This window comes from Acromyrmex echinatior, chromosome 1, assembly GCF_024713525.1.
Source record: "Acromyrmex echinatior isolate Ae372 chromosome 1, ASM2471352v2, whole genome shotgun sequence".
NCBI lineage: Eukaryota > Metazoa > Arthropoda > Insecta > Hymenoptera > Formicidae > Acromyrmex > Acromyrmex echinatior.
In genome coordinates, this window is record NC_141852.1 from 8,917,683 (window position 1) to 8,940,917 (window position 23,235).

Genomic DNA, 23,235 nt, shown 5'->3' on the forward strand with positions numbered 1-23,235 from the left:
ACTTTACAAATTCCAACAAAAAGTGAATAAGACCCGTCTGTCTCTGGATTTAAGTTCAATACGAAGCGTTGTTGACAGGCCCTTGAAAGTTATTTATGAGCTCGCGAGAGGCAAAGCGACAGCTGAAGCTCAGCAATGCACTACGCTCACAGAATGGAGCTGATTTGCGTCTTCATATTCTTCTGAATACGAAGACCTTAAATTCGTGTCATGAGGTCATTTATTCAATTCGCAACCGTGGAAATTGAGATATTGAAAAAAAATGTTCTGGTTAACTAAAAAAGTATGAACGTATTTGATCATACCAATTATAATTCTGATTATCATAATTGAATTTCTGGTTATTCCAATTAGAATGTTTGATAGATTTAATTATACGTTATAGAAATGAAAATACTAATGAGAAGCGACATTAGGTGTTCATGATGCGTACATTAGAATTCTTTTATTACACATTTTAAATAATTAGATGGTTTTGATCGTCTAGTGTCGGCTTTGATTTGCATTTTCATTTCTATGATTCATATTCTGTACACTGAGAAAAATTTCTGGTTGAAAATGAACGAACCAGAAGACTATGATCGTATCAATCCGAATTTTAGTTATCTCAATTAGAATAAAGTATATTAGGATCAACCAGAAAATCCTGATTTGTCCATTTCCAACCAGAATTCCAATCAATACAACCAGATCCTTTTTCTAGTATAGAATCTTTTATTTCTTGCTTTAACTATACGTCTCTTTATGATTCAATCTATCAGAATTTCAATTAATGTAATCAGACTTTTCCAATGAATGAACATATCGCATTTATTTTTAGCCTTCAGAGTTCTTTGACTTCATTCTACGTATCTATCATACGTAATGTATGTATCTATCGTACATAAATTTAGTATCGGAAATCTGACATAGTGTACGCTGCATAAATTGTCGCTATAACAGACTTCTTGTATCTCTTGATAGTCGCCAATGCTTGAGCGCTGATGTCCGTGTACGCGTGGGTCTCAGGCCCATCGCTACCGACGACCCACTCTGGCAATGAGAGCGGCGCTCGACACTCCGACCCACATACCCAGTGAATCAAAAGTCAATGGGCGGCGCGACGCGCGCCGGTGCGTCCGCCGCAATTTGCGCCGTTCTCGCCGGTCTCGCGGAAAACCGCGAGAGACTTCTCTCTCAAGACACGCGCACGCTGCGAATGAACTTGTAAGAGAGCCGCGGGTAACTGGATTTTTCTCGCAAAAGCGGTTCCGAGAGCGCCGAGCAGAAATTCACTTTTCAACGTAACACGTTGCGATCACCATTTGCGACGTCCGGATTATTATAATAGTTCAAATGCCGACTGTATTTACTTCGTCAAAAGTATACTCTAAGATTACGTGAGAAAGCGAAAGATGATTTTAAAGTTGATTTTGGAAATGTCTAAATTTATGTTGAAACATTTAAAGTAACGATGGAATAACAATTAATTTTGAATTTCTTTTGGTATCTGTAACTTGTAATTATTTTGCAACGTTATATTTGCAAGCTGATATATGTAGTTGAGAAAATATTAAGGAACATTTAAAATTAAACTACTATTGTTATTTTAAATCCTTCGACATAAGATGTCTTCAAATTTAATTTTAAAATCAACAGCTATACATTTATACATTTTTTAATTGTTTTGTCTCTTCACTAATTTAATATTGAAAAACTTAATCGATCATCGAGCATTGGAGTTAAATCATAACGAAGTATTTTAATTTTACCTTGTATAAAGAGAATTAATTCCAAACATTACTGAAGGTAGAAGAAATCCGATAGTTCGAGTATAATCAAGTGTGAAAAATCTGAGAATGATGAGAAAGAGACAGTATAATCATAGCATAAGGAACGATTTTATACAAAGGTCTATTCCAAAGTTCGACGACATCCTGCGGTCTCAATGGCGTCTGTATCCGATTTAACGACGTCGTAAGAGCGAATAAGCATGGTCGTGATGTATCGAGCGTTTAAATGCTGTCCCTCGAGTTAGTCGCGAGGCGGATAGGACTCGACAGAACGGCCACTGTGCGAGCCGAGCGATTAAGCGGTCGTCTCCGTCGCGCGGAGGAAACGAGCGGCTCTCGAAAGGGTCTCCGAAGAAGGGCAAAGGCCAATTGACTTCTTTTGCGTTCGAGACAGAGAAAGAAAACGATGAGACGAGCACGTCGAGTGTTCGTCTCGTCGTTTACTCTCGAAAGAAATGCTACCCGGACCTTGTCGTCACGCTTCCATCCGCGTGTCACCATCAACAGGCAGGCCTCGCTTCGTCGATCATCGTGAACTCCTATACCTCTATTCTCTTATTCTTAATGATAGCGTCGGTACTATTATATTATACAATACTATGCAGATATTATGTATAGTAACGGTTGCGTAATGATATAACAATATTAACGTTGTTGTTAACCTATAATGCTTAACTTTTAGACGCGTAGAGGCATAGAAGCGCCAATTTGTTTAGTCATATTTTAATTTATTTATTTTATGTGTGAACAAAATTTTTTATTTTAATCTATAAGTCATTATAAACTCAGATATATTTTAAACATTAAAAAAATGATTTTATTGAGGTATTTAAAAGTTTAGTTATATAGATACAAATTTGAAAATAATTTTTGTTGGACCACCAAAACAATTATATAGAACGCTCAAATAGGTTGTTAGAATGTTAAAAGTTTTTATAGTGTTATCAAAATTTAAACATCCAGTTAAAAATTATTTTTATTGATTATATCTGGCTAAATTGTTAGATATTTTAAAACCGTTCTTTTCATGCATAAAAAGATATTTTTCCATTATTAGAAATTAAAAGAAATCCATATATTTAAAAAAATATTTCTTTATGTTTATTATATATTTCTAATATTTTTGTTTATTTGTATATACGTGAGTACTTTTAGATTAAGAATTATAGAATAGAAGCTAAAGACGGTTATCTTCTAAAACGTCTTTAGCTTCTATTCCATAACTCTTAATTCAGAAGTACTCACGTAAGTTGTGATGATGGAGGAAGTCAAAGTCAAACTAACCCAACGTATATACAAATAAACAAAAATATTAGAAATATATAATAAATATAAAGAAATATTTTTTTTAAATATATGGATTTCTTTTAATTTCTTCGAATCACACAAAAGGAATTTCTCTGATAAAAATCAGAGTGGGAAATAATAATAGAGCTCGAGGAACCGTACATATTTTCGTGCACGATTTTTCATGACGTGCACGTGTACATGATGTGATATACAGCTGTTATAATATTTGTTTGCCGAAGAACGTTTACAGAGCAATAAATGACGCTATTTCTCCTTCTCTCTCTTTTTCTTTCTCACTCTCGTATTCACTCGAGCTCTTATATTTCCGATTTCTCGCGCGTGTTTCTCAAGAGATTTTGTCTCCTTTGTTCCCAGGCAGTTTTTTTTTCTCATCCTTGAGCATCTATTTTCGCGTTCATCGTCTATAGCACGTGTACCTCGCTGTCGCTTTCTCTCTCATAATTATGACAATTGCATAAATTAATGCGCGATTCAAAGGCACTTATCTCTCTCTGACCAGAAACACCTTTATGAACAGAATGACATCAGCGGTCGATACTTTTCTCGAATAGCCGACTTGTACCCTACACCTTGCGATAAGGATATCTACTTATGTCTCGTTCAAGTGAGATAAAGGTACATATGAGCGAGGCCGTTCGGCAAAACGCAATCGTTTCTTTTTCTTTCGCGTGCGACCTCCAATTATGTATGCTTGAAAATGGAACAGAATTTCATTCCTGATCTTTTTTCTTGGTCGAAATAACACAATGCTGTAATAATCATAATAACTTTGTAGCTTCTAAATAAAAGTTTACTGGAGTGATAAATCAATCACGTAATTGAAATAAGAAACAATACAGATACGAGATATCACAAAACGCCGTGATACATAACTGAATACATTTTTTTACAACTCCAATGTTAAGGAGGTCTTAAAATCGTTTTATCGATTATTTTTCAAAGTATTTTTGAATTGCTTTTATATAGGTATTTATCGATTTAAAAATCTTTTTCCACAATTAAAGTATAAACGATAATATAATCCAAATTGATTGACTTTATGCCAAAAACGAAAAGAGTTGGAAAATTATAATTTTGTTATCAGTTTCTGACGTCGACAATATTTGTTTTATATACAAGTTTTATACTTTATACGTATAAAACAATCTTTTGGATTAGGGATTACATGAACAAACAATATTGAATTTTTAGAATTAAACTTAGATATCTGATATAAAAAATTAATTATTTAGAAAATTTGTATATATGTGTGCGTACGATATTGTTGTAATAGTACGTAATGATACGTAAATAGTTGTAAATCTTATTGAATCGGTAAAACAGACTTTAGGATCCTCTTAAATACGATTTTATTTTTTCCACAAGGAAAGAATAAATTTCGAACTTGAAATGTAAATTTATCATGATTTATTTTTCGTAAAAAATTAAATGCGTTAAGTTAAATTATTATATATTAGTCGAGAATCAAAGATTCATGCTGAATCTAAATCGCGCTTTAGCGATGGATTTTATATATGCAAATGTGTTTGCTCTCAGGTGAGGCCACGTAACTTACGACACGACAAACACTTTTATCTCAAACTGCGATTGCAATGTATAATTTTCATGAGGCAATGCTCATCGAATTCGACGTCGACACGTATCATGCACGCTCTGCATGAAATTTAAATCGTATCACAGTCTTCGACTTCGGTATGCGCGCTAATAATTGCTTACGCGTCATCGTGATACGATATTGAAATATTAATAGCTAAATGAATAATGATTTATAAACAGGTCCGTAAATTCCGAGACGCGAAAACATTTTTTTGACATGATTCTAACTATAAATTCGTTGATATCCGCCTAACATTTCTAGAAAGCGCAACATCGCGTTATCCAATAAATTTATCCCGTTTAAATTTATCGTCTAGTAAATTTAACTTTCACACCTCTCAATAAGGCTAATCTGTTATTTTCGTCTATTTTTTTCAATCTTACAAATTTAATTGATTTATCGAAAAATAGTAAAAAGATTTACCGATAAAAAGATTTATCGAAAATATATGATACGAGATGTTAATTTTTATATTAAACTTAACATCTTGTATCATGTATTTTCGGTAAATCTTTTATTTTAAATAACATTAGACGAAGGTTACGATATACACAAAAAAATCATTATTCAAGTTATTCATGTCATGAATTAATATTAAAGGCTCAAACTAAAGCTAAACCGTTCGAATACCATTGTTATAAATATACTAAAATACTTAAATATACTTAAATATACTACAAAAAAATATGTACCAATCTCTATGTCAACTTCTAGCGCCCACTTTATCTTTAATATTAATTTTTGAATGTCGGAAGTCTTCATTCTTGGGTGGTTTTTCGCATCATGTTAATTCAATGTACACGCTCTATAAACAAGTCGTATACATAAATCTTGCAGTTATATTTATGTTTAGAGATAAATAGGTGAAAATTTATATTCTGTCTCTAATGATCGAGTGTAATATGCTTCATTCTAACGGGCGAAAATTTCTATCGGTATTCATCGTAACGGAATCTCATCGAACGGTCTGTGGATGCCACACGAGGGCACAGTGCCGTCTCTGTTTCGCGTTATCTCAGTGATCGCACGATCAGACTGCAGAGCTTCACGTCCGTCTCGATCACTTCGTCTTCTGGACGTTACCATCGCGAGGACTCATCGCCTCGCCACGTGCACGAAAATCAACACCGCGTCGATTCGCACAAATAGCAACCGTTGCTGTTTACTTTTCGTTTGCTTGATTACTTGTATTGGGATCGATAATCGATCCATTAATAATATAAAATATATGTTATGACGTAATTAATAATATAAAATATATATTAAAAGTGTACGTAAATATGTCACCATATTGTTTTAAAATATTGCATATTTAATTCTCTCTTTTCATCAACAATAAATTTATTTATTTTAAATCTTTTTGTAACATTCTCTCTCTCTCTCTGTGAAAAAAATAATGTAGGCAATCGGTCGCCTAAATCATATTTATAAGTCTTTTAAATCGTATCTCCTTTGAATTGAATTTATGAATGAAATTAATTAAAAATATAAAATTAAAATAAAAGAAATCATTAATTAATATAATAATTAACTAATATTTAATTTTAATAATTTATCAAAGAATTAATAATGAAAAGACAAGACCTATACTAATTTATAAAACGAATCAAGTATGTAATAATTATTATTTATAAAATAACACTAATGAAAAGACAAGAACGTCGAAGTAAAATTGGTTTCAATTTATTTTTGTAATTGACATTTGTATTTACATCAATTATTAGTTCTATTATTATCAATTATTAATCTTCTCTTGTTATGGATTTATGAAACTTGATTTTATAAAAGTATCGATTTAATTTTCATAATAATTGCATATATATATATATATATATGCAATAAAATATATATATGCAATATATGTAAAATATAATATTATACAATAAATCTTCTAGCCTTCTAGTATGAAAATACAAAAATTCATAATTGTATGATTATATTATTATCAGCTAAATTGATCAAAAATTAATATCAGATGTACTTTTTCAAATGTTGCTAACACATAAAACAAGATGTAACTTATATTAAATTTTTCTATTAAATATTTGCCTATATTATTGATTATTTCTCATATTTCATATTTTTATTTAAAAGAGCATGTAAGCCAACGCTAGTTTTTATCGCGAATATTTAATATTGTTTATTCATAACACAATATACTAAGATCTAAACGTTTCGACCATCTTATTAGATCATCTTCAGTAGTTGGCTTACATGCTCTTTTAAATAAAAATATGTAAACGAGAAATAATCAATAATATAGGCAAATATTTAATAAAAAAATTTAATATAGGTTGCATCTTGTTTTATATATGTTAGCAACATGAAAACTCAGCAACATTGAAAATTCTATTGATTTACTCTAAAAGCCATTATTTAATTGTATAATTAGCATTATTTCATATTTTTGTTATCGAATGTTATTTATTATATATTAAATACTAATATTGATAAGGTACGATTTAGGCGATCAATACACACTCGGTAATTCTCTCCTAAACAAGCTAAATTAATTTAGTCAAGTAATCTTTTTTTCTCAGTGTACTTGTGAGTATTCTTACTTTTTTCTTGTTCTTCGTGCGAGATATTTTTGCGGAGAGTGAAATCTAAGATTTCGCATCGTCGAAACGTATTGTGCGGGGAAATCTGGCTTATACTGCAACTCCGAGCACATTTTTACTTATGACTATTGTAGCAGCTCATATACCCGCTGACGAGAGAACTCGGGGGACCATCGTCGAGGAGTGTCGTATTTCCGTCGGCCGGAAAAACGCATACCGGTTTGCCCCGGGCAGAGATTCGGTGCACGTGCAAATACAACACTATGCTGGGCCCTCAACATAGGGCCCATCCATGTGCCCCTGTAGGATATGGAGCCCCATATCGCGGACGAATGATTTTACCACATATGTGACGTCTTCCTTTCAATTCTATTCTTCTTTGTCGAACTGCGTCAAGCTTTTAATATTAAATTTTCCGTTTTACAAATTTATAAAGAATGTTAAAATAATTTCTTTGAAATAAATTTGTAAAATTAAAAGTAGCTTGATATTAAAAACTCGACGCAGTTTGACAAAAAAGAATAGAATTGAAAATTATTTCAAAAAAATAAATTTGTTAAATAAAAAATAATTTCTTTGAAATAAATTTGTAAAATAAAAAAATGGAGATTCTCAGAAATCATCATAATTCTTTTATATTCCGGCATTAGTGAATTTTGTAAAAATTTAACGTTTTCTATACGTTCTCCTAATTACGTTTAGTACAATCTAGAAGTTGGAATTATAATAGACATAAACAGATTCACGTTTCAGTTGCGTGTCTAAAGCTAACTTTGTCTTATTCTGATTTCTTATACTTATGAATTGTTCTGATAAATTTCGAGAAGTGTAGAACCAATATATTAGTCATGTCTTAAACGATATCATAAATACTTTTACGACTGACGCATCGATAATAACTAAACACGGCTGATAGCAATATGTATGTGCCTGTCATTCGACCATCTAGCAAGCGGTAAACAGTTAGGTTTGATGTTTCAAGCATGCCATTCCATCTTATAATATACTCCCTCGGCGAGCTCCAATAAAAATTTCTTTGTTCTCCTCGTCTAGATACAGTTATGAGTACTCATCGAAGCGAAACTACATTGCCTACGTACATAATACAAGTACATAAAACACATGTAAATTAGATTTTTATTTTGCTGCTAGGTTTGGAAAACAGATTGATTAAATTGAGATGCCTGCATCTATAGAATACAAAACTGGAAATAAAAAAATCAGGGAATTGACAAGGAACGATCAGGAAAATTTAAAAAAGTCAGGGAATTTTACAAAATTTCTTAGAAAATTAAAATTCTTGATTTTTAATTTATCTGGCTTTAAAGAAGTTCAATATATGTACATCACACCTACGCAATAGCTGTTTTGTATTATTATATTTTGGAATCATCATCAACTTAACAATTAAAAATGCAAGCAATGTCAGTAGCAGAATAATAATTTACATTGCTGTGTTAAATTAAACTCTTAACAAAATATTTAACGGTTTCCAAATCAAGACGGATATGTAAAAAAATGTCATTATTGAAAGTCAGGGAAAATAATATGAAATTTTGTCTGTAAATCAGAGAACAGTTATGAAATTTTAAAATGAGGATTTATCACAACCTTGATTTAATCTGCAAATAATGAGGAATGTAGCTGTAGAATGACAAGAAAAGATTTATCTACCTCACGTCTCGCATTGCGAAGGCAAGAAGACCTTTCGGTCACCGGGTACATACCATATGTCGACCGTATGAGAAAACTGGTCGACCGGTGAGACGTCTGCGGATTCCGTGTGGCCTCCTTAAGCAGCTCCTCCGTTTCTCTCTTCCCTTCCCTTTTCTTCCCCGATATCGTGCCATCCTCGACGACGACGAGGCGCGTACCCGTTCCCAAGAGTTCGACGGCTATCCCTCTCGTCCCAGCCTACCCGGACAATTATCTCTCCCACTCTCCTTCTTCTTTGATCGAAAATCGACGCGATTCCAAGTGATCGAAGCGCGTCAAAGGGCAATCGACCGTGTATAGCAGCCACTCGGAGATTGCTAATCCGCGATTGCTACAATCAGCTCTTACCTCTAACCCTTTCTTCATGTTATGTGCGCACACAACTCACAAGGTGTTGGCGATTAGTTTAACGAATCCGTTAATTGACATTTTGCAAATGCATTTACTTAAGACGTCGGTCTCGTTAAAGATATGGCACACAAAATCTTAAGCAGCAGGACGTAAGCGAAATAAACAATTAAATCAATATTTCGGATTTGTTACTGCTTACGTTATTGCCTTACGTTCTTTATTGTGATTGGCCGATTTACTTGCTGCTTATATCTGCTGTTTTTTGTGTACAATAGTATGTAAATCATGAAACATAGTCTGAAGATTTAAAAAAATTTTCAGACTGATTAAGAGTTAACAAGTCAATATGAGGCATTGAATTTTCCAAAAACTGTAAAAAGTTAATCGACTGAAAATATTCTGAAGAAAAAAGAATTTGTCTGACAAAGAGATAATTGTTTAACTCGATAATGTAAATAATAAATTAAAGATATAATTGGTGATGAGAGAATTCGATGCGATAAATGATGCAAGAAATTGTTTGGTATTCAGGAAAGATCTATTCGCCAAAAATTTAGTCTGTATATTCTATACGAAACTTTATCGTTAAATGTAAAAATATGCAAACTAGTATATACAGAAAAAACGACTTTGCTGAAATATGTATAAAAACTTAAATAGATACAGATCTGAATATAATGTTGCTGGACCATGAAAATAATTATAAAAGAAACTCAAGCATGACGAGCAATGCTGCAAAAAGTTTTTGACATTCTAACAACCCACTTGAACGTTCTGCATATGATTATTTTGATAGTCTAATAAAATTAATTCAGATCTGTGTCTAGTTAAATTTTTAAAGTTCAGCAAAATTGTTCTGTGTTTGTTTCACGTTCATTTCTATTAATGTAGAGTAACTTTAATCTCAGTTTAATTTCTTTATCTATTTTTGCTTATCGCGGAAAGAACAATACTTTGATATCTACAAATTTAGGTAAATAAGATCTGAAAAGAATTTTGTTGGACCATCAAAATATGTAGGAAACTTAAACAGGACGAGTAATGTTGCAAAAATTTTGACATTCCAGTAACCAGTTTGAGTCCTACATAATTAGTTTGATAGTTCAACAAAATTATTTTTAGATCTAGCTAACAAATTTTTAGATACTTCGACAAAATCCGTTTTCGTAAAACAAAAAAAAAGATAAAAAGGTAAGTTAAACCGAGTTAATCTACATTGAGATAGAAATGGACATCAAAGATTTACGTTATAGCCACGTGTAGCTTAATTTGTGACACTATCCAGTGTTATTACATTTGAATTTCACGCATCCCACGTGCGTCTATAATCTCTCGATCTGGACAAGCCTATTCCGCAAGTGGTCCGCAATTGCGCTCTTTAAAAGGCGACGCGCAGATCACGAGGGAATTCGCGACGAGAAGAATTCCTCAATGGCCGACGAATGCGGCGGTCCAAGTACGACCTCTGGCTGCTGGCACAACTCGTTGGCCCTTCGTATAGTCCGGCGAGGCGGCCGCCTAAGAAAAGCCTTGGTCGCAACTCACAACTTGAGAGTGGAAAGGAGAGAAGCGGGACGGGATAGAATTATACGGGAGGGGACGATTGTCGGCTCGTGTATTCAGTACTCGATGCACCGTCGTGCGGTATGCGTCGTCGCTGGTGCTCCACAACCGATTAAATTGAATTCTTATCGAGAAATTCTTCAAGCGTCGTTCGGAACATCGTCGTGATAACCGAAAATTATTAATACAATTAATTGCATCAAAAATATTATCTAAGAATATATTTTTAAAAGAAAAAACGACGACTCCCCTCGTTTCGTTCAATTCCAATCGTTCTCGAGGAACCATCTCGTCGACCGTCCTCAACTCGTACGAGCGTCGTCCTTGGGGATCCTTGAGAGGTCCGCGTCATCGCAAGGACACTCGGCCGTCCTTCCGCGGCGTGCACAGCGAAACATCTCGGCGGTCGTTGGCCGAATCCAAGAGCAACAAGTGGTCGCCACGCAACGTCGTCGGTTATCGGGATCGTCTCGTTCCTCCTGACGACAGGGGAAGACCTCAAAGGAGAAGAGGAGGAGGAAGCTGCAAGGATTCTTCGGCAGATCGAGGAAGAAAGTGGCTCGAGGCCTCTCGCTTCACGCACGAATATCGGAATTCCTCGACGAGTACGCGCCACACGATGCGGCGATCGCTTGTCCGTATCGTGTAACGTTGCCGTCGCCATCGACGCGTCCTGAAACGGAAGGATAACGAGAGAAAGCCGGCTCCTGGGGGTCCTGGGGGGACTAACAGTCACCGCGGCCTGAAACGCGAAGATGCTGCTCGAAGCGACGGTTCTTGTGCGACGAAACGCGCTGGAGGCTCAACGCATTGGAAGACGCACCTGGATGCGTTCCGAGATGGGACCGATGTCGCGCGATGGACTTGGGAATCTGATTAATGTGCTCTGATGCTTGACGCGTAGATCGAGTAGCCTGGAAACTGTTCTTTAGCGAGAATAAAAGTTTTTCTACCTGCGCTTGTAAGAATTGACGCAGTTCGATTGTTCGTGGATTCGGTCGCAGATTTGATAACTTTCGCGGAAATGACTGAGTGTGTTTGATCAGTTGATAATTCCATGCTCTCAAACGTGTTGAAATTCGGGACTTTATACGTGGTTGAGGAACTCTTGAATTTCAGAATTGCTCTTTAGAGAGACTAATTGTAGAAGTATAAATTATTTTTTTTTTTAATTGATAATGGATCGCTTTTGAGCGTCAAATAGTTTCGAGACTGAAGTACTCCGATTTTGCAATTGTCCTCAAAGTAACACTAATCGTGTGGATTAAGTGATCTCTACGTGGATCGACAATAAAAGTTTTTAAATAGACTATCGGAGTGCATTCTGAATCCGAAGGAATCTCATTGCGGAAGTGATAACCTAGATTTTATATTTTTCGCATGAATTAATACGGATAGATATAGATTAAATGATTTCTATATTGATCGATAATAAGAGTTCTGTGGATTATCGAAGTGCATTCGAAGAGATCTCGTTGCGGAAGTGCTAATTTAAATCTTCTGTTTTTATTTATGTCATCGCGTATAAGTATATATTAAAAAATATATAATTAAATAATCCCTATATAGATTAACAGTAAGAGTTCTAAGTAGGCTGTCGGAGTGCATTTTAAATTCGAAAGAATTTCGTTGTGGAAGTGATCTAAATCTTCTGTCTTTTTACGTAAATGTGACATCGGAAAACTGTATATTGATTTAAGAAATATTTTTTAAAAGGAATTGACATCCCTGTACGTGCGTTTAGTCGTCTCATCGCACGCCGACACATCGCGTCCTTCCAGGGAATCTAATCAGGAGACAGGATTGTCTATCGAACGCCTCCGCGCTCGCGATAATCGCCAGGAACTCGTATCCATGACCTAGGGACGAATTACATACGTTCCGTCGTAATCGAAGGAGAAAGACAACAGGATGATAATCGTGCCGACTCGCGATTTTCCTCTTCGTCCGAATTCTGGAAACGCTTAAAATTTAAACGTTAAGGAGAACGGTCGACGATGTCATTGTTCGTTGACGAGGGTCGTTCCAGATCGTAAGATTTCTCGTCGACAAACTCTGCTCGTAAAAGAAGGTCATCCCGTTTCGCGCTTTCCTCTCCTCTCTCGAACTCTCCCCGGAGTGTTTTTCTCGTGCTACGAGAAACAAGATTATTTGAATTACGCGGTGATCAGTCGAGTGACCATGATGAGGTTAAAATCGCTGTTTCGCAGAGGACAGCCCAGCCAGCAGCAATCGGCGCAGCAACAGCAACAGCAGCAATCGGCGTCGCTGTGCCAGGCGCCGAGCGCCTCCTCGTTGGAGGCAAAGAGCGACGTTTCACCAACTGGAAACAGCTGGGCCGGCTCTCTGGGCAAGGAGCCGGCCAGACCCAAGGCAACAACAACAAAGGGCCCTACCAAGGTCTCCAAGATGCAGGAGTTGGAGCGCGAGGTCGAGGCCCTGCGTAAGGATCGCGCCCGTCTCGAAGCGAATCTGCGTGACGCGGTTTCTGATGGTCAGAAGCTGCGTGAACTGCGTGTCGAGTTGGCTACTCTCAAGGTAAGCATCCGAGAAATCGAATCGACAAATAATTTCTAATTATTTGGGAGCGACTGTTATAGCCAGAACGCAGATCTTTGCATAATGCATAATATAATGCATAAAACATTAAAAAATTAATAAACAAGAGAAAGTCTTTTATCGAAAAGTAAGGAAATGAAGGACCTTGATTAGTTCATTTTCTTATGCATTATGCGTTATGCAAGATAACGCATAGATTCATAGTATTAATACTAGGTACTCTAAAAAATTTTAATGGATGATTCATCACACAAATTCAAGATGAAAACAACTTACAAAAAATTATGTAAACTCAAGATGTACAATGTTGCAAAAAGTTTTGAATTCTAGCAACTAGTTTGAAACAGTCCTATATAATTATTTTGATAGTTCAACAAAATTATTTTCAAATCTGTATCTAACTAAATTTTTAGATACTTCAGCAAAAAGTTTTCCATAAAAGTTTTCTTTTTTTCCTATAATATCTGCAAGTTGCGTGACGATCATTCATAAAAGTCGTATCTGATAATTTGGGATTTCTTTGAGAAGCTTTACTACATCTAAATTTGTATATCTATTATTTACATAGTATTACGGTTTTTTTTGTCTCAATATCCAAATATCTAAATAACATCAATTTATTTAAAAAAAAGAATGTTTTATTGGATTTTTGTATTGGGTTAAATTAAATTAGCAACTATTCGGAAAGGTTCAATCGCACGATTTTTATATTTTAGATTTTACGAAATATATTTTTGATATATATTTTATGTTATCTTGATTCTCTTTTTAACTATTCCTTTCGATGTGTTTATATCATTTTATTAAAATTAAAACTGATCATTATTTTTCAAACATCATTTTTCTTATGCAACGTAATCTGAAACATCTAAATGCGAATAATTTTATTTTGTTCTCGTATTCTCTCATCTTCATGATTCCACATTTAAGTAGGTCAACGGCTGTTTAAAATCGTCTCGAAGGCAAAAGGGTTTTAAAGAGATTCTTTCCTTATCAGAAGCGAAAAGTCAACTGATATAAATAAAAACGTGTTGCCATCCTCCATATGATTCAGTATTATTCTGTAAAAATATCTCGCGTTTGTCCTTCTTTTTATTTCGCACTGCTCCACAGAAATCAACTTTAACACGCTATTTTGGATACGTTTATTTTTATATAGAAGAGGCAGAATTTCTTATTGTTTATTTTATACGATATGCATAAAGCGCTTTGATTCTCTTTAAATAAAAAAAAATTGTAATACTTGTAATATCTTTTTATTAAAATTCATCTGCATCGTCTTCTTTTCTCAGAGAAAAAGATAATATATAAAGATAACAACTATACAAGTTTTATATGTAGAATTAATGCACGAAGAAAAAACAATTTTGCTGAACTATCCAAAAATTTAGATACAAATCTGACAATCTGAAAATAATTTTATTGGATCAAAAGAATTACATAAGAATCTCAAACATAAGCAATGCTGCAAAATATATTTGACATTCTAATAACCAGTTTGAGTATTATCTTATTTTAATAGGCCAGTAAAATTATTTTCAAATCTATTTAGTTACATTTTTTAATATTTTAGCAAAATTGTTCTTTCTGAATATATCAAGGAATATCTTATAGTTGAATTAACTATTTTATAGCTATACCATATTGTGTTTATTCAACTATGTACTTTAATTCTACATATAAAACTTATATAATTATCACCTTTATAGTTGCCATTACTACATTTTTCTTCGAGTTTCGAATTATAATAGAATAGATATATAGAATATTTTAGATATAAAAGTTGATTGATTTTTCCAAATAATTTGTCAAAATTAAACCAATCCAACGTAATTGTTTAAAATTCAGCCAATTAATTCATTATTTGTAGTTGCTTTACTCGAGGAAAATATTATTTTCGAGCAGTTGAAACGCATTGTATCGTCGATACTCCATTTCTGTCGGTTGAGAAATAATAATGTATGGAATGCAAAGCGCATTTAGCGAGTGCGTCGCAAAATACGCTCGATGAATGAATTATACCGCGTTGTAGCACCGCTCTGATTCATCTGCCGTTGACGTCCCGCATTAATTTCTTCCCTTTCCCCTTTGCGTCATACCTAACGTGTCCCTTACGCACGTGCATACCTGCATCCCTTCCTTCGCGTTTTCGCGACCATACAAGGAAGACAACATAAGGCACGGTCGAGGACGACCAGCGGACTGTAAAAATATCCGCTTTGCATCTAAATTGCGGTTAAATAGATCGATCTAGTAAAACATATCTCTATTATGATTTTATGCTACAGGATGTTCCAAATATTTGCGTTCCTGGTATAATTTTTATATCTCGATTCTGAGTCGATGATCCTCCCAAATTTATTTGAATTGTTCTTTCAATTTTCCCATATCTAATATTAGTAAAAGCTATGTCACTAATCTTGAAGAAGGTAGTTAAATTTTTAATCTTTAAGAGTGAAATTTTACTCTTCAGAGTGACAATTCAGTCCAAAAATTTTAGAGAGTACATCAAATCATTAGCATTTAAATGAATATTCCAAAAGTTTACGTACCTAATGCGATTGATTTTTATATCTCGATCAATTCTGAGACGATAGTTCCTCCCTAATTTATTGAAATTATTCTTTCATTTAATTTTAATAAAAGCTACATCGCTAATATCAGTAATATCTAAATTTATTGGAGTGAAATCTCTAAACAGACGTCATTTATCAATTATCATTTATCATTTATCAATTTTAAAATTTAAATGCTAAGAATGTTCGAATAATTTACTTACTTGATGCAATCAACTTTTACTTCTTCGGAGTCGATAGTTCTTCCAAAATTTATTCAAATTATTTTTAACATTTGATCTTACTTATTTTGATATCCAAGTTTCAAACTATTTTCTGTTAAGAAAATCGCACTCTTCTCGTCATGAAAAAATTTTTATTTTTAATCCTAAAAATTTTTCTAAAAATATCAACTCCAAAAAGTTCCTTCGAAGAATCCTTGCTAAAATATTCTACGACAAACTGTTAACACTGCATGAAAATAAAATTAATGATTCCATTATTCCCCCAGTTTCCTTTATACTTGCAAATCTTTACATTTTTTCGCCAACTGACCCTCCTTTCATTCTAATCGCGTGAATGAAACAAGCACATGAATACGTAAAAATCTACAGCCATTATATTCTTGCAAAGACTACAAAACTGTTCCGCAGGAGGCACCCTCCTGTGTGATTCCCCTCCCCAATAATCGTTGCTAGGACGATTATAGAACCCTTTCCGTTAACACAATGAACGCAACGCGAATTGCATTTTTGACGCTGCGGACAAACGAAAAATTCGCAATTCAATGAATCCGCGTTCCCGTCATTGCGAGTGGCCGCAGGAATCATTTTTGGCCGGCCGCAACGTCAGGAATCTGAACCAATGTGAACTCGGCGGAAATTATACCGGTTTCAGTCTCGGGCTCATGTAACCGACGTAACCGTTAGAACATTAGAGAGTGACAGAGAGATGGGGGAGGCGAGGGAGAGAGAGAGAAAGGGCATGAAGAGTCATTTTTGCGTACTCGAAAACTAAGCCAGAGGGCGTAGAACGCGGCGGCGGGGATGTTTACGCAGGAAGAGAGCCGGGGAGGCCGAGCGGATCCGATATGAAAAAGCGTTGCTTCTCGTCGCCTACGGTAAACTCCTTGCCTGTCCTGAAGTAGAATTGTGAGCTGTCGCGATCGCCGTGTGAACCGCGAGTTCCGACTCTATCGGCGTGTATCGTCCTCGGATACTCGCACGTCGTTTGACGTGCTCTAACCTCGAATCCGGATTGGCTCCGTGTCTCCTCCCCCTCCGGCCCCTCGGCACTTAATATTTACGAGGCGTCGTTTACTCGCGGCGTCGTTTCTTATATTTTTCCCAAACAGAGGCGAGGCCGCGAATGTTATGATCGCGAACGTCATCGTCGCTTTTATGATTGTTTTCCGACGCTTTTTATGAGCCTTTTTTCCCTGAGTGTCGCATGAGAATATTGCCTTATTTGCAAAAAGACCAACTGAACGTTGGTTTACAGCTGTAATTAAATAATTACGATAGCGTGGACAGAGATATTGTTTTGGTGTAGACACTGAAAGTTAGAACTTGATTTTGCTTGAGAACTTGATGTTGCATTTGTATCTTAAAATTATTCTATTCTGTCATTTCATATGAGTTGTTGAGCAATGGTTTGCATATATTTGTTTACTTTGATGAACAGGAGCAGCATAGTCTGGAGCTAGAACGTCTTACTGAAGAGAACGAAGCTCTTCGTGCTCGTCTCAGAGACGTGGCACACTCTCCACTGTCAGATTCAGAGAAACAGCAACTATTGTTAGATGCCTCGAGGCTCCACAACTCCGCACCAGCCTCTATCGCCATTCCCCAGGACGATGGATCTGTACACAACATCAGTTCATCTCAGGAAGGAGCTCAGTGCACCACACCGGACTGGGACAAGCACTCCTCCAGCTCAATGTCTGAGGTTTCGGTTGCGTGCTTGCAGGATAGGATCTTACAAATGGAGGAAACGCATTATTCCACAAACGAAGAATTACAAGCAACTATTCAGGAATTAAGCGACTTGCAGGTATGACTCTTATTTGTTGATATCAAGAAAAAGACATGGAGATAAGAAGAATCTTTTAATGAATTAACATTAATTATGCAGGCACAACTGACAGAATTGCAAGCAGATAATGAAAGGCTAACCGAGGAGAAAGGAGTTCTTTTGGAGTCACTGTGCCGTCAAACAGAAAAGCTAGAAGACTCTCGTTCCAAGGTTGACACTTTACAGGGATTACTTTTAAGAGAGGAACAACCACAGGAAGCATCTAAGGGTTATAATACAGAAAGGGAACAGAAACTTGTAGATCTCTTAAAAGTGAGTGATTAAATTTATATTTATTTATGCATAAAAGCTTAAAGCTATCAATTACTGATTACTTGTTACAGAGTGCGCAAGAGGAACGAGAGACTTTACTTCAAAAGCAGGAAGAATTGACTAGTGAATTGAAGAATCTAAGAGCGACTGCTGATGCTAGTGCAGCAGAGACTGAGCGTCTGACGAAATGTGTCGAGTTACTGGAAGCGTCGGTGGACACGGCGAATGTCGAACGAAAACAGTTGGACATGGAATTGGCGGAAGCCAGGCAAGAAGGCGCAAATCGGAGTATAGAAATCAGTAGGTTAGCGACTCTGTTAGAGAACGCGCGAGCTAAGATCGAGGAGTTGGAGCAATCAAGGCAGCTAGAGAATAAGAGTGAAGCGGACGAATTATTAGACGCGGCCAGAAGAGAGAAGGATACGCTCGAAACACAGGCAGCAGCATTGCAGGAACAGTTGGCACGCTCACATTGCGACCACGATCGACTGAGAGATCAATATTCGCAGCTTCAGGAAGAATATAAAGTACGCTTGTTTGTATGTAAAATAGATATGACGACTTTTCCTTATAACTGTGAGAGATGTAGAAGCAAATTTTTCATTTATGTAAATCATGAATAAAAAACTTTTATGTATATAAAATTTTAGGTGGCTCGAAATAACGCGAAATCCGCTATAGACGACTTGGAGTACAGACTGAATCAATTGAAGGATGAGCGGCTATCTGTGAGCACGGAACTGCAGCTCGTCCGAGACTCCCTGGCGGAATTGCAGACGCAATGTCAACGGCACCTAGAGGATAAACGGGAATTGAAAGCCGCGCTGAGCGAAGCACAACGCAGGGAGCGCGAGGCGCAAACGCGTCAATATGAGTCGGAGCGCGCGTTAGCTGACGAGCGTAAGCTGAGACAGGAGGAAAGCGCGGAGTGGGAGCAGTTCCAGACAGATTTGCTGATGACTGTACGAGTTGCCAACGACTTCAAGACCGAAGCTCAAAGCGAGTTGGAACGCGTGGTCATGGAGAACAAGGCACAGAGAGATAAACTGAGAGCGCTGGAGGCACAACTTGATAAACTTAACAAAGGTAAACAAGCGGAAATTGTGGACTTCTCTTAACACAGAAACTGTTATGTGATAGTATATTGTGATACAAGACGAACGTCCAGGATTATGAAGACGTAATGTTAATACAATAAAAAATGTATTATATAAGATGATATACTAACACATAATAATAATAATAATCTATGAAAAAGAAGACATATGAAAGGATTTTTGTAAATAATTGGAAAAAAGGATATTCTTTAATGGAACGAAATTATTTTAACGCGAATATTAATTTTCTTTTTTTTTTTAAATTTATTTTATATACACATAACTATTTTGTGAGAGTTTTATTAATTTTATAATTGTTCCTTTTTTCCTTAATCGGACTGCGTACTAGATAGCACTGTAGCGAGTTGCAAAACACTCGATGTCACTAACGGGAATAAAGAAAAAATGGCGAGTGTTTTGCTAAAGCGTGGTCGGATGATTCTAAAGAAGCGGTACGACGCGAGAAAGCACGCGTTACGAAATAGCTTATTCAAAGCAACGATGAGCGATTGGGACTCACATAAAGCGAGGATTGAAGACATCAATACTGCGAATCAAAACGGACACAATTTGTCGAATAATAACCTGGCTATCACAATGGGCGCGCCAGCACTCAAGGAAACTATCAAATTGGAGGACAAATTAATTTCCGGCGAGAAGATTGAATTCAGTTCTACGAATCGCATCGACAGCCAGCATACTGACTGCACTACGGATGGAGCAGTCGAACGTTTAACGAATGAAAATTCGAGACAATTAAAAGTCTCGAACGAATCATCAAAGTTCTATTTGAACGACTTTGAATCTGATAAGACTCATAATTCTGATAAATTTCCAATTATCGCGGAAGATTATCCGAAACTGTACATTACCGTTACGGATACATCCGATAAAAACGCGGTGACCAAGAGTTCCTTATTGAAAAGTATTCGTAGTATTCAAAACGCTAATGGAGGCTTGTATGACATTAACATTTCCAACAGTCGATTCTTCGTACCAAAAGATTATATATTTTCTGGCGTAGAGAGCGCGATGAATGACCTGAAGTTCGAGGTCGATCCGGAAATGGGAAGGCTGTTGCAGAGAAGTTACAGTAATCCGCAAGTCAGCACGAGTTTGCCTTCTCTAGTCAATATCGAAGAGAGTCCGTCATCTCTAGATAATACAACAGCAACAGCGGAAACTTCGACCGAGTCGAGCAACTCGACGAAACTACGTATAGATCCAGATCTTAGGAATATAAAGTCACTTTCAGACTCCGTGTGTGTAATATCAAAAGAAAGCGATAGGGTTGAGCAAAGGCAAAAGCTGTTTTTTAAAAGACCTAAATTAAAACCGAACTGCGAAATAATTGATTCTATTTTGACTGAAAAAACTTCGAAATCAAAAATGATCATAGAATCACAAATTAAAAATTATGCTGAATCATTAGATGAACTTGACAATTGTCATAGAACACACGAAAACGAAACAAAATTACAAGGAATGAAATATGAGGATCATGAATCTTTTTTTTCAAAAGGGTCTTATGTAAAAAATGAAACAATAAAAGGAAAAACATTCAATAATAATGACCAAACTGCAACAAAATCTTTGTCTCTTGATGATACGTCAGAGGATAAAAAAATTCTTGACACGGTTGAAGAATCAAAAATACCAAACTCATCTGATAAAAATATCGAAATAAAATTAACGAAGAATACAAATAATGAATGGGAGAAAATAAAGAGTTCTCATGATATATTAAGCGCTCCTCTAATGAGATGGAAATCATATCCGCTGTTAACGCCCTCAGAAATCGAATATAAATCTAAATATTATTCATCAATTCCAATTATTTCGGGCACGTCAATTTTAAATAATCTTTCAGAGAAAGAAACAGAGATTTCAGAGTTGATCTCAAAATATTCCATTAATCAAGAAAAACAAGCTATATCTTCAACATGTATCGAACAGTTACAAAAATCAAAATATTCAAATCTAAGCGAAATAAATCGATTAAATCGTATAAAATTTCTACAAGATAGTATACATACAAACGAGGACGATTCTCAAATCGAGAAAACGACTTTTTCCGAAAGTAATCTTCGCACGAAGAGCGAAAAACCTAAGGTGCAAAGTAATGCGGACTTGGGGTTGGATCAACCCCCATCGATGGGACGGACGTCATCCTTAAGAGAAAAATTTGAGACGATCGTAGAAGACGTGGAATTGAAGACGCTGTCGGGGCAGCAAATGAGCGAATCTTGCGATCGTAAGTCGCTCTCTTAATGTGGAAAATTCGCTTGTATCGCAAAAATTCGATCTATTGTCCGTCCCGATTTCTCAGTCTAAGCGAAGAATACGAGACTGGCGTATCTTCGTATTGCTAGCACCTACATTGTGCCGCTCATGTTGTCTTCTGGTTAACTGTTAACTCAGCTTTCTTTGTGTTTCTCGAATTCTTGATATCTTTATATGTTATACTCACTTATTATTTCTATCATGAAATTGTATTGTCCTCACTGAATTAATCCGTATGAACATGCCATCTTCCATCGTAAATTAAGGAGACTTTCGAAATCGTCCAAGTATATATTACTTACCGATTACCTGTGCTTTATTTTATGTACAAACATTTATGGCTTATTGCTTTCTTATCATTTGTTCGAGGAATTATTTGTATACGGCAATTTGCTGAGTGCTGTAATGAGTACTTGGAAATTCTTTCAGCAAACCAAAAAGTGATACAACAACCGCCTACAAGGCCAGCCAGCACGCCGACAGAGACTCAACAATCCGTGCTGACGAGTGTGCAACAAGAGATTGCTGCTCGTAGGAAAGCGAACATTTCGCGTCAGGACTCCAGGCTTTCTGTAAAGTGTTTGATCGAAAGCATCGAAAATGCCACGAAACAAGCTAAAGCCGGTAAATGATCATACAATTTTAGGGATAAACAATTGTCATTATACATTGTCCACGACACTTCACTTGAAATTGTGATATGAAATAACAGATAAACTATTATTTAATTTTATCGAATTAATATATTTTGGAAATAACTGATTTTAGGACCTGGAAGTCGTAGCAGTTCTACGTCATCTCTAAATTCTATTGGAACTACAGATATTATGTCTTTGAAAGCTCCTCTCAGGGATCAACAACAAATCAACAATTTAATCTGCACAGCGAATTCGACAAATAACAACAAAATGCAATCTACAATTACAAAGAAACCAGTGTCAGGTAATTATCAGTTAAAATCATGCAAATTTAACATGTTGTACGATAAGAGATGATCATATAAAGATAATCATGCATTTTAGAATGGGAGATACCTAATCTGGGAGATACCCATTCTTGATACCTAATCGTATGCTTTGATTGTTGACGCGCAGAGACAAAGTCAACGCCTGTGGTTTTGAGTCCGGGTGAGCTGTTGGATTCAGCCGCTTTGAATGCCAAAGCGATCGACTTCGTACGTCGGAATAGCGTCACCGATCTGTCCGAGCGTAAAGATCCCTTGTGTGGCTTAGTCAAGAATGGTGGATCCAAGCGCAACGCCTTGCTCAAGTGGTGTCAAAATAAAACAATAGGCTATCGTAATATTGATATAACTAACTTTAGCAGTTCCTGGAATGATGGCCTAGCGTTGTGCGCGATTCTGCATTCCTATCTGCCACGAAAGATACCATACGATACGTTGACGCCGGTCGAAAAGCGGCGGAACTTCTCGATCGCCTTCTCTGCTGCCGAAAGTGTTGGCATACCAACTACTTTGGTAAGTTAACTGACAAATTATTCTTGAACACAAAGATATACATAAAC

At 35.9% G+C, this 23,235-nt stretch overlaps 1 protein-coding gene across 4 annotated transcripts in view; it reads left to right on the forward strand.

Annotated features, from left to right (window-relative positions):
- The window catches only part of LOC105146609 (cytospin-A), a 50,971-nt gene that overhangs the window by 26,165 nt on the left and 1,571 nt on the right, over positions 1–23,235 (forward strand). For 2 of the 4 annotated variants that reach the window (XM_011056987.2, XM_011056985.2), the window contains 9 exons: positions 13,082–13,409; positions 17,669–18,037; positions 18,119–18,331; positions 18,403–18,858; positions 18,982–19,417; positions 19,778–21,682; positions 22,141–22,335; positions 22,480–22,653; positions 22,806–23,188. In XM_011056987.2, the coding sequence (XP_011055289.1) occupies positions 13,082–13,409; positions 17,669–18,037; positions 18,119–18,331; positions 18,403–18,858; positions 18,982–19,417; positions 19,778–21,682; positions 22,141–22,335; positions 22,480–22,653; positions 22,806–23,188 (4,459 nt within the window). Of the gene's footprint in view, positions 1–13,081; positions 13,410–16,929; positions 17,106–17,668; positions 18,038–18,118; positions 18,332–18,402; positions 18,859–18,981; positions 19,418–19,777; positions 21,683–22,140; positions 22,336–22,479; positions 22,654–22,805; positions 23,189–23,235 lie in introns of those variants that run through there. The other 2 variants (XM_011056991.2, XM_087404561.1) reach the window with 2 other exon arrangements.